This window comes from Pristiophorus japonicus, chromosome 2 (genome assembly GCF_044704955.1).
Source record: "Pristiophorus japonicus isolate sPriJap1 chromosome 2, sPriJap1.hap1, whole genome shotgun sequence".
Taxonomy (NCBI): Eukaryota; Metazoa; Chordata; class Chondrichthyes; family Pristiophoridae; genus Pristiophorus; species Pristiophorus japonicus.
The window spans coordinates 17,551,381-17,569,057 of NC_091978.1; the positions used below are offsets into that span (position 1 = coordinate 17,551,381).

Consider the following 17,677-nt stretch of genomic DNA (forward strand, 5'->3'; position numbering starts at 1 on the left):
AGAGACTAGGGTCCTGAACTTGGGGAAAGGTAACTTTGATGGTATGAGATGTGAATTGGCTAGAATAGACTGCCGAGCGATACTTAAAGGGTTGACGGTGGATAGGGAATGCCAAACATTTAAAGATCACAAGGATGAACTTCAACAATTGTACATCCCTGTCTGGTGTAAAAATAAAACGGGGAAGGTGGCTCAACTGTGGCTAACAAGGGAAATTAAGGATAGTGTTAAATCCAAGGAAGGGGCATATAAATTGGCCAGAAAAAGCGAGGACTGGGAGAATTTTGTAATACAGCAGAGGAGGACAAAGGGTTTAATAAGGAGGGGGAAAATAGAGTATGAGAGGAAGCTTGCTGGGAACATAAAAACCGACTGCAAAAGCTTCTATAGATATGTGAAGAGAAAAAAATGAGTGAAAACAAACGTAGGTCCCTTGCAGTCAGATTCAGGTGAATTTATAATGGGGAACAAAGAAATGGCGGACCAGTTAAACAAATACTTTGGTTCTGTTTTCACGAAGGAAGACACAAATAACCTTCCGGAAATACCAGGGGACCGAGGGTCTAGTGAGAAGGAGGGACTGAAAGATATCCTTATAAAGCGGGAAATTGTGTTCGGGAAATTGATGGGATTAAAGCCCGATAAATCCTCGGGGCCTGATAGTCTACATCCCTGAGTACTTAAGGAAGTGGCCCTAGAAATAGTGGATGCATTGGTGATCATTTTCCAACAGTCTATCGACTCTGGATCAGTTCCTATGGACTGGAGGGTAGCTAATGTAACACCACTTTTTAAAAAAGGAGGGAGAGAGAAAACGGGTAATTATAGACCGGTTAGCCTGACATCAATAGTGGGGAAAATGTTGGACTCAATTAGTAAAGCTGAAATAGCAGTGCATTTGGAAAGCAGTGACAGGATCGATCCAAGTCAGCATGGATTTATGAAAGGGAAATCATGCTTGACAAATCTTCTAGAATTTTTTGAGGATGTAACTAGTAGAGTGGACAAGAGAGAACCAGTGGATGTGGTGTATTTGGACTTTCAAAAGGCTTTTGACAAGGTCCCACACAAGAGATTGGTGTGCAAAATTAAAGCACATGGTATTGGGGGTAATGTACTGATGTGGATAGAGAACTGGTTGGCAGACAGGAAGCAGAGAGTCGGGATAAACGGGTCCTTTTCAGAATGGCAGGCAGTGACTCGTGGGGTGTCGCAGGGCTCAGTGCTTGGTCCCCAATATACATGAATGATTTAGATGAAGGAATTGAGTGTAATATCTCCAAGTTTGCAGATGACATTAAATTGGGTGGCAGTGTGAGCTGTGAGGAGGACGCTAAAAGGCTGCAGGGTGACTTGGATAGGTTAGATGAGTGGGCAAATGCATGGCAAATGCAGTATAATGTGGATAAATGTGAGGTTATCCACTTTGGGGGCAAAAACACGAAGGCAGAATATTATCTGAATGGCGGCAGATTAGGAAAAGGGGAGGTGCAATGAGACCTGGGTGCCATGGTTCATCAGTCATTGAAAGCTGACATGCAGGTACAGCAGGCGGTGAAGAAAGCAAATGGTATGTTGGCCTTCATAACTAGGGGATTTGAGTATCGGAGCAGGAAGGTCTTACTGCAGTTGTACATGGCCTTGCTGAGGCCTCACCTGGAATATTGTGTTCAGTTTAATTCTCCGAATCTGAGGAAGGACCTTCTTGCTATTGAGGGAGTGCAGCGAAGGTTCACTAGACTGATTCCCGGGATGGTGGGACTGACATATGAGGAGAGACTGGATCAACTGGGCCTTTATACACTCAAGTTTAGAAGGATGAGAGGGGATCTCACAGAAACTTATAGGATTCTGACGGGACTGGACAGGTTAGATGCGGGAAGAATGTTCCTGATGATGGGGAAACATAGAAACATAGATAGAAACATAGAAAATAGGTGCAGGAGTAGGCCATTCGGCCCTTCTAGCCTGCACCGCCATTCAATGAGTTCATGGCTGAACATTCAACTTCAGTACCCCATTCCTGCTTTCTCGCCCTAGTAGCAAGGACCTCATCTAACTCCTTTTTGAATATATTTAGTGAAATGGCCTCAACAACTTTCTGTGGTAGAGAATTCCACAGGTTCACCACTCTCTGGGTGAAGAAGTTCCTCCGCATCTCGGTCCTAAATGGCTTACCCCTTATCCTTAGACTGTGACCTCTGGTTCTGGACTTCCCCAACATTGGGAACATTCTTCCTGCATCTAACCTGTCTAACCCCGTCAGAATTTTATATGTTTCTTTGAGGTCCCCTCTCATTCTTCTGAACTCCAGTGAATACAAGCCCAGTTGATCCAGTTTTTCTTGATAGGTCAGTCCCGCCATCCCGGGAATCAGTCTGGTGAACCTTCGCTGCACTCCCTCAATAGCAAGAATGTCCTTCCTCAGGTTAGGAGACCAAAACTGTACACAATACTCCAGGTGTGGCCTCACCAAGGCCCTGTACAACTGTAGCAACACCTCCCTGCCCCTGTACTCAAATCCCCTTGCTATGAAGGCCAACATGCCATTTGCTTTCTTAACCGCCTGCTGTACCTGCATGCCAACCTTCAATGACTGATGTACCATGACACCCAGGTCTCTTTGCACCTCCCCTTTTCCTAATCTGTCACCATTCAGATAATAGTCTGTCTCTGTGTTTTTACCACCAAAGTGGATAACCTCACATTTATCCACATTATACTTCATCTGCCATGGAAGTCCAGAACCAGTGGACACAGTCTTAGGATAAGGGGTAGGCCAGTTAGGACTGCAATTAGGAGAAACTTTTTCACTCAGAGAGTAGTTAACCTGTGTAATTCTCTACCGCAGAGAGTTGTTGATGCCAGTTCATTGAATATATTCAAGGGGGAGTTACATATGGTCTTTACGGCTACAGGGATCAACGGGTATGGAGAGAAAGCAGGAAAGGGGTACTGAGGGAATGATCACCCATGATCTTATTGAATTGTGGTGCAGGCTCGAGGGGCCGAATGGCCTATTCCTGCATCTATTTTCTGTGTTTCTATGTTTCTATGTGAGTGTAGTACCGGAGTCGCTGTACCTCGACAAATTGCGTGATTTCCAACTGGAGAAATTTAAGATAGAGCTGCGAGGCTACTCGGGAGAGAAAATTCCTGTGGTAGGTCATATCACCGTACCGGTGAAATATAAAGATCAATTTCAGAACTTGCCTCTAATAGTAGTGAAAGGAAACAAGTCTGCCTTACTAGGAAGAAATTGGTTGAGCTCACTGAAGCTGGCTTGGAGTGAGATTTTCTGTGTGGAAATGAGATTTTCATCAACGGATGAGGTTATCAAGAAGTATCCGAAGGTGTTCTGTGAAACGGGCAGTCCGATCCAAGGCTTCAAGGCGGGTGTCAGGGTATAGAAGGCCGCTAGATCGGTTTACTACAAGCCACGTTCTATACCATATGCACTCAAGGAGAAAGTTGAGCAAGAACTCAAAAGACTAGAGACTCAGAACATTATTTGTAAGATAGATCGATGTAATTGGGCTACACCCATTGTTGTTGTACCTAAGTCCAATGGTAAGGTAAGATTGTGTGGTGATTATAAAGTAACCGTAAACCAGGTTCTAGAGAGTAATGTCCCCAAAACATTGCCGAATATAGAAGACTTGTTCACAACACTGACAGGTCAGATCTTCTCAAAACTGGATCCTACGAATGCCTACTTACAGCTTGAACTAGATGAGGAGTCCAAGTCATGTTTGACTATAAATACTCATCTCGGCCTATATCAATTTAATAGGCTACCATTTGGAGTGTCTTCTGCCCCTGCCATATTCCAAGGGGTGATGAACCAGATTTTGCAAAGAATTGAAGGGATAGTATAATATTTGGATGACATACTAATTTCAGCACCAAATAGGCAAATTCATAATAACATATTGAATGAAGTCCTCCAATAGCTAGAGAAGCACAGAGTACGACTGTCTACTTGCAAGTGAGTTATTTCAAAACTCAGTGGAGTACTTAGGGTACAGAGTAGACAAAGAAGGTTTATATCTAACCAAGGGAAAACTGGATACAATCAGAAATGCTCCTAGGAATGTCACTGAACTTCGTTCATTCTTGGGTCTTTTGAACTATTATGGGAAGTCCCTACCAAATTTGGCTACAGTATTACATCCACTGAATGAACTTTTGAAAAAACAGGTCCATTGGAAGTGGTCAAAAGAATGCAATGCAGCATTCAAGGAGTGTAAAAGCAAATTGGTAGAGAGCACCATGTTCGTTCACTATGACATATCTAAGGAGATTAAGCTAGCATGTGATGCCTCCCCGTATGGAGTTGTGGCAGTGATCTCTCATATATCACATAGTGGGGAGGAGAGACCAATTCCTTTTGCTTCACGCACTCTCAGTGCCAGTGAGAGAAATTATGTGCAAATTGAAAGGGAAGCGTTGGCATTAATTTTTGGGGTCAAGAAGTTTCACTTGTATGGTCGTAAGTTTAACATCGTTACGGACCATAAGCCCCTAATAGCAATCCTCCATCCAAAGTCCCCAGTTCCAACATTAGCTGCAGCCTGAATACAGAGATGGGCTTTGATTTTGTCAGCATATACACATGATATTGAATATAGACAATCAGCTGATCACAGTAATGCTGATGCAATGTCTAGATTGCCTTTCCCATCACAAGTTACACCCGATAGGGAAGAAGTGTTTTATTTTTCATACATTGATGAACTGCCAGTCACAGCTGAAGAGATTGGTAGAGCAACCAAACGTGACCCAGTGATGTCAAAGGTGTATGATTATATTGCAAATGGTTGGCCAAACCAGGTAACAGACAAAGATGCACATTCATTCTTCATTCTTAGGAATGAATTATCAGTCGATAAAGATTGTATCATGTGGGGTGCAAGAGTGGTTATACCAAATAAATTCAGGTCCAAATTATTAGGAGACCTCCATGACCAGCACCTGGGAATGTGCTTGACCAAGAGTTTTACACACAGTTACTTATGGTGGCCAGGTCTTGATAAAGATATAGAGTACATCGTAAGTCAGTATACAACATGTCAATCGGTAATCAAGCAACCACCATCAGTACGACTACAGCCATGGAAATGGCCTCCCAGGGTGAGGCAATGGCTACATATTGATTTTGCTGAGTTAGAAGGACAACAATTGTTCATTGTGATTGATAGCCATTTGAAGTGGGTTGAGGTGTTCCCAATGTGGAAAATAACAACAAGTAAAACATTGGGCATTTTACGAAGATTATTTTCTTCATTTGGCCTCGCTGAAGAAATTGTTTCGGATAATGGACTACAATTTCATTCAGAAGAATTTTCACAATACACGATCAAAAATGGTGTGAAACATGCCAAGGTTCCACCATACCATCCTGCCTCGAATGGTGCAGCAGAGCGCACTGTACAAATTGTAAAACGTGCCCTCATAAAACAAATGTTAGATCCAAATCCAAGGAAACGACAGTTGTCATTGGATCACAAATTGGCTAATTTTTTGATTACATATCGAAATACTCCTCACACAACTACTGGTAGAACACCAGCAGTGTTGTTCCTCAAATGACAGCCACGAAGCAGATTCTCGTTGTTAAAACCAAATTTGGCACAGTCCGTAGAAGAGACACAATTAAGACAGAAAGAGAATCATGATAGAGGTAGAGTAAAAGAGAGAAGTGTGAAATTAAACCAGAAGGTGAGAGTAATGAACCATCACCATAAATGGTTAAAGTGGTTGCCAGGACGAGTGGTGAAGATATGTGGTCCTCGCACACATTTGGTAAAGATGTTTGATAATGGACAGGTTAGGTTTGTTCATATTGATCATATTTTACCCATAGTCATGGAAGGAATTGAAGGTGGGAATGATTCAATTATTTCTGACTCATCAGATAGTTTGATACACTAGTAGCAAATCCTAAATCCAATGTACTGGAAACAATTCCAGGAGAGAATCAAAATGAAAGTCTGAGTCCGAGTCAGGAAAACAAAGAGCCTAAAGTTAGAGTGAGTTCAAATGAAAATCAAGGAAATTCCATGGAGGAAAACATTCCTCAGGATGAGACTCGAATGAGTGTGAAATCGACACCATGCTTGGAAGGTTCTGTTCGAGAGTGAAGGTGTCTATCCTCTTCGAAACAGAAAACAAGTGGCAAAGTTACATTTGTAAATATGGAAAAAAAAAATCTATACCCTGTGTAATGTATAAAAATGAAAGTTATGTATGATATTTGTTATAATAACTTCTTTATTAAGGAGGGAGAAGTGTAATGTCTGTAAGCTTGTAATGTTTGTAGCTCCACACTGTGGATGTGGACGTATTGTGTACTGCAATTGCAGAGTTAATAATAAACAGAACCAGGCTGTTCCGGAGACTTCTTACAGAGCTGCCTGCCATGTTCGGAGCTGTGTGTGCTGTGCTCTGTGAAACTATCACAGACTGGTTGGGCCAAATGGCCTGATTCTGTGTCGTATATCCTGTGTAATCCTATGGTTGGAAAATAACTTTCTGATCTCAGTCCTAAAATTAGTTTTTACTGTTCAAACCTATGTCCCCTTGTCTTACTCCCACTGCTTAATTAAAAGAGGAAACCAAAGATAATTATAAACGAGATCGATAGTTATTGGACAGCTTAACAATTTTTTTTATTCATTCAAATAATGTGGGCAGCACTGGCAAAGCCAGCATTTATTGCTCATTCATCATTGAGAAAGTGGTAGTGAGCCACCTTCGTGAACTGCTACAGTAGCATTTTGGTACAAACTGAGTGGCTTGCTAGGCCATTTCAGAGGGCAGTAAAGTTTCGAACACAATGCTGGGGGCCTGGAGTCACATATATATAGACCAGATAGGGACAGCAGATTTGAACCAGCTGGGTTTTTATGACAATCCAGTAGTTTCATGGTCACCATTAATGATACTAACATTTTGTTCTACATTTATTTAATTAACTGTGGTGGGATTTGAACTCATGTCTCCAGATCATTAATCCAGGCCTCTGGAATGCTAGTCCAGTAAGATTAACACTATGCTATCGTTCCCACATTACATAAGAACATAAGAAATAGGAGCAGGAGTAGGAAATACGGCCCCTCGAGCCTGCTCTGCCATTTAATACGATCATGGCCACTTCCCTGCCCGCTCCTCGTAACCCCTTATTCCCTTATCAGTTAAGAAGCTGTCCATTGCTGTCTTAAATTTATTTAATGTCCCAGTTTCCACAGCTTTCTTAGGCAGCGAGTTCACAGATTTACAACCCTCTAAGAGAAGAAATTTCTCTTCATCTCAGTTTTAAATGAGCGGCCCCTTGTTCTAAGATTATGCCCCCTCGTTCTCATCTCCCCTATCAGTGGAAACATCCTCTCTGCATCGACCTTGTCAAGCCCCCTCATAATCTTATACATTTCAATAAGGTCACCTCTTATTCTTCAGCATTCCAATGAGTAGAGGCCCAACCTACTAAAACCTTTCCTCATTAGTCAACCCTCTCATCCCAAGAATCAACCTAGTGAACCTCCTCTGAACTGCCTCCAAAGCAAGTACATGTTGAGCGTCCAAAATCTGGAGTTCCAAAATTTGGAATGTTCCGGAATCCAGTCACCGGGCCGATCCATGGCGGGGTCATCTGGAAATGTCTGAAATCCGGACTGTCCCCGCCTCGGCGGCCCGACTACACCCGCCCCGACCTCGCCCCGGCCCTCAGCGGCCCGACCTCCCCCCGGCCCTATCTCATAGAAATATAGAAAATAGGTGCAGGAGTAGGCCATTCGGCCCTTCGAGCCTGCTCCACCATTCAATAAGATCATGGCTGATCATCACCTCAATACCCCTTTCCTGCTTTTTCTCCACACCCCTTGATCCCTTTAGCCGTAAGGGCCATATCTAACTCCCTTTTGAATATATCCAACAAACTGGCATCAACAACTCTCTGTGGTAGAGAATTCCACAGGTTAACAACTCTCTGAGTGAAGAAGTTTCTCCTCATCTTGGTCCTAAATGGCTTACCGCTTATCCTTAGACTATGTCCTCTGGTTCTGGACTTCCCCAACATCGGGAACATTCTTCCTGCATCTAACCTGTCCAGTCCCGTCAGAATTTTATATGTTTCGATGAGTTCTCCTTTTATCCTTCTAAACTCCAGTGAATACAGGCCCAGTCAATTCAGTCTCTCATCATATGTCATTCCTGCCATTCCGGGAATCAGTCTGGTGAAACTTCGCTGCACTCGCTCAATAGCAAGAACGTCGTTCCTCAGATTAGGAGACCAAAACTGAACACAATATTGCAGGTGAGGCCTCACCAAGGCTCTGTACAACTGCAGTAAGACCTCCCTACTCCTATACTCAAATCCCCTAGCTATGAAGGCCAACATGCCATTTGCCTTCTTCACTGCCTGCTGTACCTGCATGCCAACTTTCAATGACTGATGTACCATGACACCCAGGTCTCGTTGCACCTCCCCTTTTCCTAATCTGTCGCCATTCAGATAATATTCTGCCTTTGTGTTTTTGCCACCAAAGTGGATAACCTCACATTTAACCACATTACACTGCATCTGCCATGCATTTGCCCACTCACCTAACCTGTCTGAGTCACCCTGCAGCCTCTTAGCTTCCTCCTCACAGCTCATACCGCCACCCAGCTTTGTGTCATCTGCAAACTTGGAGATATTACACTCAATTCCTTCATCTAAATCATTGATGTATATGGTAAATAGCTGGGATCCCAGCACTGAGCCCTGCGACACCCCACTAGTCATTGCCTGCCATTCTGAAAAGGACCCGTTTATCCCGACTCTCTGCTTCCTATCTGCCAACCAGTTCTCTATCCCACATCAGTATATTACCCCCAATATCATATGCTTTAATTTTGCACACCAATTCTTGTGTGGGACCTTGTCAAAAGCCTTTTGAAAGTCCAAATACACCACATCCACTGGTTCTCCCCTGTCCACTCTACTAGTTACATCCTCAAAAAATTCTAGAAGATTTGTCAAGCATGGTTTCCCTTTCATATATCCATGCTGACTTGGACTGATTCTGTCACTGTTTCCAAATGCGCTGTTATTTCATCTATAATAACTGATTCCAACATTTTTCCCACTACTGATGTCAAGCTAAGCAGTCTATAATTCCCCATTTTCTCTCTCCTCCTTTCTTAAAATACGTGTTACCTTAGATACCCTCCAGTCCATAGGAACTGATCCAGAGTCGAAAGACTGTTGGAAAATGGTCAGTAATGCATCCACTATTTCTAGGGCCACTTCCTTAAGTACTCAGGGATGCAGACTATCAGGCCCCAAGGATTTATCAGGCTTTAATCCCATCAATTTCCCGAACACAATTTCCCGCTTTATAAGGATATCTTTCAGTCCCTCCTTCTCACTAGACCCTCGGTCCCCTACTATTTCCGGAAGGTTATTTGTGTCTTCCTTCGTGAAGACAGAACCCAAAGTATTTATTTGTTCAATTGGTCTGCCATTTCTTTGTTCCCCATTGTACATTCACCTGATTCTGACTGCAAGGGACCTACATTTGTCTTCACTAATCTTTTTCTCTTCACATATCTATAGAAGCTTTTGCAGTCAGTTTTTATATTCCCAGCAAGCATCCTCTCATACTCTATTTTCCCCCTCCTAATTAAACCCTTTGTCCTCCTCTGCTGTTTTATAAATTTCTCCCAGTCCTCAGGTTTGCTGCTTTTTCTGGCCAATTTGTATGCCTCTTCCTTGGATTTAACAATATTCTTAATTTCCCTCGTTACCCACGGTTGAGCCATCTTCCCCATTTTATTTTTACTCCAGACAGGGATGTATAATTGTTGAAGTTCATCCGTGTGATTTTTAAATGTTTGCCATTGCCTATCCACCGCCAACCCTTTAATATCGTTCGCCAGTCGATTCTAGCCAATTCACGTCTCATACCATTGAAGTTACCTTTCCTTTAAGTTCAGGACCCTAGTCTCTGAATTAACTGTGTCACTCTCCATCTTAATAAAGAATTCTACCATATTATGGTCACTTTTCCCCAAGAGGCCTCGCACAACAAGATTGCTACTTAGTCCTTTCTCATTACACATCACCCAGTCTAGGATGGCCAGCCGTCTAGTTGGTTCCTCGACATATTGGTCTAGAAAACCATCCCTAATACACTCCAGGAAATCCTCCTCCACCGTATTGCTACCAGTTTGGTTAGCCCAATCTATATATAGATTGAAGTCGCCCATGATAACTGCTGTACCTTTATTGCATGCGTCCCTAATTTCTTGTTTGATGCTGTCCCCAACCTCACTATTACTGTTTGGTGGTCTGGACACAACTCCCACTTGTGTTTTCTGCCCTTTGGTATTCCGCAGCTCTACCCATACAGATTCCACATCATCCAAGCTAATGTCCTTCTTTACTATTGCGTTAATTTCCTCTTCAACCAGCAACGCTACCCCACCTCCTTTTCCTTTCTGTCTATCCATCCTGAATGTTGAATACCTCTTGATGTTGAGTTCCCAGCCTTGGTCACCCTGGAGCCATGTCTCCATAATGCCAATTATATCATATTCGTTAATAGCTGCCTGAGCAGTTAATTCACCCACCTTATTACGAATACTCCTCTCATTGAGGCACAGAGCCTTCAGGCTTGTCTTTTTAACACATCTTGCCCCTTTAGAATTTTGCTGTAATGTGGCCCTTTTTTAATTTTGTCTCTGCCCTCCACTTTTACTTTGCTCCTTTCTATCTTTTGCTTCTGCCCCCATTCTACTTCCCCCTGTCTCATTGCATAGGTTCCTCTGCCATATTAGTTTAACCCCTCCCCAACAGCACTAGCGAACACTCGCCCTCGGATATTGGTTCCGGTTCTGCCCAGGTGCAGACCGTCCAGTTTGTACTGGTCATCACCTCCCACCTCCACAGAACCATTTCCAATGTCCCAGGAATTTGAATCCCTCCCTCTTGTACCATTCCTCAAGCCACGTATTCATTTTAGCTATCCTGCAATTCCTACTCTGACTAGCACGTGGCACTGGTAGCAATCCGTAGATTACTACCTTTGAGGTCCTACTTTTTAATTTAACTCCTAGCTCCCCAATTTCAGCTTGTAGGACCTCATCCTGTTTTTTACCTATATCGTTGTACCTATATGCACCACGACAACTGACTGTTCACCCTCCCCCTCCAAAGTGTCCTGCAGCTGCTCCGAGACATCCTTGACCCTTGCACCAGGGAGGCAGCATACCATCCTGGAGTCTCGATTGCAGCCACAGAAACATCTATCTATTCCCCTTACAATAGAATCACCTACCACTATAGCTCTCCCACTCTATTTCCTGCCCTCCTGTGCAGCAGAGCCACCCACGGTGCCATGAACTTGGCTGCTGCTGCCCTCGGTTGCCCGACCTCCAGCCCCGACTTCGCCGCGACTTCACCCGCCCCGGCCCTCAGCGGTCCGACCTCGCCCCGGCCCTGGCTCTCCCCTTTCTCCCCCAGGCCCCGGCTCCCCCCTTTTACGCCCGGCCCCAGCTCCCTCCCTTCTCCCCCCTCCCTCAGCTGCTAGACCCCACCTACATCGACCCAGGCAAAGACGTTCCAAAATCCGGAAGTACCCAGAATCCGGAATGGCCTCGGTCCCAAGGTTTCCGGATTTCGGACGCTCAACCGGTGTATCCTTTCATAAATATGGAAACCAAAACTAGATGCAGTGTTCCAGGTGTGGCTTCACCAATGCCCTGTATAACTGTAGCAAGCTTTTATACTCCATCCCCTTTGCAATAAAGGCCAAGGTTCCAGTGGCCTTCCTGATTACTTGCTGTACCTGCATACTAAACTTTTGTGTTTCATGCACAAGTACCCCCAGGGCTCGTGGTACTGCAGCACTTTGCAATTTTTCTCTATTTAAATAATAACTTGCTCTTTGATTTTTTTCTGCCAAAGTGCATAACCTCACACTTTCCAACATTATACTCCATCTGACAAATTTTTGCCCACTCACTTAGCCTGTCTATGTCCTTTTGCAGATTACCACTGGGCTACCCTTCCCACTTGCTGTCAGATCTCCAAATGGGAGAACATCTGGAAAATAGTGACCATAATGTTACGTTTAAACTGGCTTGCAGAACCAAAGATACTGCGAATCGACAGTCCATTTCCGATTTGAAAGGGGATAACTTTAATAAAATGGCAGAGGATTTGGAACAGGTCAATTGGTCAACGCAGTTGGGTGTGCTTACAACTGAATATAAATGGCAAGTTTTTAAGAAAGGGTGGAAAAGAAGGCCACAAGATAGAGAACCTTGGTTAGACCAGACTTGGAGTACTCTGCACAGTTCTGGTCTCCATATTATGAAAACGATATAGAGGCACTGGAGAAGGTGTGGAAAAGATTCACAAGGATGATACCAGAACTGAGGAAGGACTGAACATGCTGGGGCTCTTTTCTCTGGAAAGGAGAGGGGGGGGTGTGGTGGCGCAGGAGGAGTGAACCGACTAAACACCCAATCAGCTTTCTCTATTGACGTCTTTAAGATTATGAAAGTGCTCGATAGGATAGACATAGAGAGATGTGTCCACTTGCAGGGGAGACCAAAAGAAGCAGTTATAAGTATAAAATAGTCACTATTAAATCCAGAATTCAGGAGAAACTTCTTTACCCAGAGAGTAGTTAGAATCTGTGACTCGCTACCATGTGGATTAGTTGAGCTGAATAGCATAGATACATTTAGGGGCGAAGCTAGATACGCACACATAATTGAGAAAGATATAGAAGCTCATATAAACATAGAAATCCACAGCGCAGAAGGAGGCCATTTAGGTCCATTGTGTTCGCGCCGGCCGACAAAGAGCCACACGGCCCTTGATCAGCAGCCCTGAAGGTTACATAGAAACCTATGAACAATGGCGGAAAGACAAAGAGCACCCAGCCCAACCAGTCCGCCCCACACAACTATAACACCCCTTGCACCGAAACATTCTACACTCCACCCCAACCAGAGCCATGTGATCTCCTGGGAGAGGCAAAAAACAGATAAAAACCCAGGCTAACTGGGGGAAAAAGATCTAGGAAAATTCCTCTCTGACCCATCCAGGCGATCAAAACTAGTCCAGGAGATCACCTTGGCCGTATTCGATTCCCTGCAGTACCTACCATCGTATCTACGCCGTCCAACCAAAAGGTCATCCAGTCTTATCCCACTTACCAGCTCTAGGTCTGGAACCTTGCAGGTTACTGCACTTTAAGTGCCCATCCGACCATCTCTTAAAAGTGGGGTGAGATGAAGAGGGGTGGGAGAAGGCTCGTGTGCAGTATTAACATAGCCATCGATCAGTTGGGCTGAATGGCCTATTTCTGTGCTGTGAATTCTATGTTATTCTATCTAAGATTGATTCCCAGTTTAAAACACTTTAGCTCCCAGATAGGTTTCTGTGCTGCTTCTATTGATTTCACGTCCCTTCCTGATTTGTTATTGTCTGCAAATTTCCATGGAAACAGCTCTGTTTCTGTATCTGATGCCTCAGGTCCAGCAGGAATGTATCCAACATACTGAAATAAGTTGGCAAGCAAAGCCTTTCCAGCACAGTGCACAGACAAGCCTGTTTGTTCACCACAAGTTACGGCTGGTGATATGAACTCTGGCCTTGAGTACTGTGTCCAGTTCTGGTCAAGGGAGACATTCAAGTCCAGGAAGCAGTGCTGAGAAAGGCCACAAGGCTGATCCTTAATGTCCAATGTATGAGACATCAGGAAAGCCTTGAGAAACTTTGTCCCAGAAACTGCCCTCCTTTACGCCTCCTGTGATTGCCTCTGGCCGGGCGCGGTAGACGATCGACTCGCGCTATATTCAGCGGCAGGTTTGCGGCGACGGTAGGACGTTGCGCCCGAAGATCGTGACATAATCGCCACGCACATTGCTCCGCTGGCACCCAGGGCCCGAACTTCGGTTCCGCCCCCTGCAACATCGCCAGGCGAAAACGCCGGCAGCTGCAGGTGGAGTTCTTAGGGAGGCTGGGCGCTTCGGGGGCGATGCTTAAAGGCCAGGTGGCCGAGGTAAGTAAAAATAAAATCTCAAAATTGATCGATCAGCCCAGCACTCTGCTGCAGTGCATCAGGCTGATCGGGCCGGATCAACTCCATCATTCTATCCAGGAGTCCATTCTCATTGTTGATCAATCTCTGTCTGATATCAGTCCTAAATTTACCTTTTTAATTTGTATTCCCCTTGTCCTACTCTTAATTTCAGGCGATTTTTGGATTTACCATTTCCATTGGGGACCAGGTAAGCTCTTCCCTTGCAGAGCCTGCAGTGATGCGTCCATCCTTTTAAGGGAGAGAGCTGCTTCACTTAACTGCCTCTTGCGCTCTAGAAAGGAAGTGGAGTGCCGGATTTAGCGTTCCACTCCCTTCCTGGAGCGCAAACACCAAATTTTTTAAAAGTTAAAAAACATCAGCGTCTGGAACTAATTTTCCAACTTTTAAAAGTTAGCGTCCCAAGTGGGGCGCTCCTGAATTTCTCCCCCTTTGGCTTTTAAGCTGGGAAAGGAGACAGCGGAGAGGTGATCTTTCAGAGGTGTGTATGATTGTTTAAGGGATGGAAATGGTAAATCCAAAAGTTGCCTAAATTAAATTGCAAGAGGACAAGAGGAATATATTTAAAAAAGTACATTTAGAACTGATGTCAGGAGCCCCTCTTCACACAGAGAGTGATCAACAATGAGAATGGACTCCTGGATAGAATGAAGGAACCGAAAACCCCGGAATTATTGAAGAAACAATTGGATGCAGCAATGGAAGGCCTGTAGGAGCTTTCTAGGCAGAGGAATGAAGATTGGCCAAATGGCTTGTCTCATCCATAATTATCTGGTGATTTCTTTTTTGATCTTCTAAAAAGGAGTGGCAATAGTTTTTTTAAAAATAGGTCAAGCAGCAAAGCCCTAAGACATGCCTGTCTCTTTGCTATAGCAACAGCAACAATTAGTATTTATATAGCGCCTTTAATGTAGTAAAACATCCCAAGGCGCTTCACAGGAGTGTTTTAAGACAAAACAAATAAATTTGGCATCGAGCCACATAAGAAGCTATTACGGCAGATGACCAAAAGCTAGGTCAAAGAGGTAGGTTTTAAGAAGCATCTTAAAGGAGGAAAGAGAAGTTGAGAGGCAGACAGTTTTAGGCAGGGAGTTCCAGAGCTTGGGGCTCAGGCAGCTGAAGGCACGGCCACCGATGGTGGAGCGATTATAATCAGGGATGCTCGAGGGCAGAATTTGAGGAGCGCAGACATCTCGGGGAATTGTGAGGCTGAAGGAGATTACAGAGATAGGGATTAGCGAGGCCATTTGTAAACAAGGATGAGAATGTTGAAATCGAGGCGTTGCTTAACCAGGAACCAATGTAGGTCAGCGAGCACAGGAGTGATGGTGAGCAGGACTTGGTGCGAGTTAGGGTTGCCGAGTTTTGGATGATCTCAAGTTTATGCAGGGTAGAATGTGGGAGGCCAGCCAGGAGTGCGTTAGAGTAGTCAAGTTTAGAGGTAACAGAGGCATGGATGAGGGTTATAGGATCAGATGAGCTGAGGGGGGGGCGGCGGAGATGGACGTTGTTACGGAGATGGAAATAGGCAGTTTTAGTTATGCCATGGATATGTGGCCAGAAGCTCATTTCAGGGTCAAATATGACACCTAGTTTGCAAACAGTCTGGTTCAGCCGCAGACAAATGCTAGGGAGAGGGATGGAGTTGGTGGCCAGGAAACATATGGCGGGGACCAAAGACAGTGGCTTGGGTCTTCCCAATATTTAATTGGAGAACATTTCTGCTCATCCAGTATTGTAGAAGGATACTGGGCCACCTAGCCAACATTAAGACAAGTCTAAATCATCACTTACTGTTGAAAGGGAATAAAATGGTGTTTGTCCTCATCACTTTCTGCTTTGCCTTTCAAAATGTCAGTGATGTCCATCGCTGGTAAAAAAAACACAATTTGAGCTGCATTAATATATTTCTCTCCAATTGTATACATTTCTCTCCACTATCCACTCCAACCCGCTGAAAATGCTGGGTATGGTTCCTTGGATGCCAGAAGCTCTCACCCAAGTAGAAACTGTTCATCGATGAACCGAGGCGGGAGAGTTTTGCTCACTACTCAACAGCGAGGGCACCACAGCTGTGTCCAACTCTGCCTCCAACTGACATTCACACATAAAACAGAGTAAGTCTTGCATTTCTGTAGCACCTTTCAGGATCTCAGCACATCCCAAAGCATTTTACAGCCAAAAGTACTTTTAATGAAGTGTCGACACTGTCGTAATGTAGGATACGCGGCCTACAGCAACTTGGGGATGTGAGATGCTCTATCCCTGCCTTCCCATCACTTTTCAGTGGACAATGTGGTCATGGGGAAGTTGTATGTGCCCATGAATGGTGCTCAAATGGTAATGAGAAGCAAATGAGGGAAACACGGCCCCCTAGCTTCACGTCATACAAAGTCCTGCTGGCTCATCACCCCTGTCCTTACTGACCTTCTTGGCTCCCTGATCCCCCAAAGTATCAGCGCTTATAAATACCTCCTAGTACTCACCCCACCCTATCTCTGCAACCTCCGCCAGCCCTACATCCCAGATCGTGCCTTGTAGTTCTCCACCATCCCTCCAATCCTCTGCTCCACCATCAGTGGTAAAGCCTCCACTCATCCTGGCTCCTCGAGCCACTCAGCCTTGATACTCCTGCTCCTCGCCTTTGAAAACCTCCTCAACACTTTACTGCGTGCTTTGGATTACCTCTGTGCCACCACTGCTCAGGGTCTGTTTGTTCCTACTTGGGAGTGCCTTGAGACGTTTTCCCTGTCAAAAGCACTAGATAAATGCACATTGGTTGATTCCTGGGTTCAGAGGGTTTCCCTATGAGAAGGGATTGAGCAGGTTGGGTCGATACTCTCTGGAGTTTAGAAGAATGAGAGGTGATCTCATTGAAACATATAAGATTCTGAAGGGGGTTGACAGAGTAGATGCTGAGAGGTTGTTTCCCGTGGCTGGAGTGTCTAGAACTAGGGGGCATAGTCTCAGGATAAGAGGTCGGCCATGTAAGAATCAGATCTATTCATCTGAGCCTTGAATATACTCAACCATTCAGCATCTACAGCCATTTGGAGCAGAGGATTCCGAAGATTCACAACCCTCTGAGTGAAGAAATTCCTCCTCCTCTCAGCTGAGGGGTGGTATGGCCGACTCCTGCTCCGAATTTTTATGATCTATTGTCTGCAGAGATAAATAGCGCTCACCTCCTCTCACTAAATTCTCAAGGACATAAGGAGACCGCGAGAGGTTATGGTCCACTCTCTCTCTCTACAGATGAATCGTAGAATGATACAGCACAGAAGGGGCAATTCGGCCCACCGCGCCAGTGCAAGCTCCTTGATGCTGTCTGATTGCTACGCATTTTGGCAGTTTCTTTATTTGAGACGTCCAGTGTTTAGAGTTTTGTTTTCTTTTCTATATAGCGTTGAGATTGCTCCCTGCACAGCATCCACGCATTCTCTGTCTCGGCACTTTTGTGCAACTGCAGTCTGATAATCAAAAGCCGGTAAAAGAATAGAGCAATTTGGACAGAGCAGAACTGATCAATCTAATGTGAATAAGAGCAACATGATTAGACAAGGGATGAGAATAAGCAG

General features: G+C 44.6%; 1 protein-coding gene across 3 annotated transcripts in view; it reads right to left on the bottom strand.

Annotated features, from left to right (window-relative positions):
• LOC139236054 (dedicator of cytokinesis protein 2-like) overlaps positions 1 to 17,677 on the bottom strand; it is a 1,544,097-nt gene that overhangs the window by 1,204,125 nt on the left and 322,295 nt on the right. For all 3 annotated transcript variants that reach the window (XM_070866795.1, XM_070866794.1, XM_070866796.1), the window contains one exon: positions 15,894 to 15,969. In XM_070866795.1, the coding sequence (XP_070722896.1) occupies positions 15,894 to 15,969 (76 nt within the window). The remainder of the gene's footprint in view (positions 1 to 15,893; positions 15,970 to 17,677) is intronic.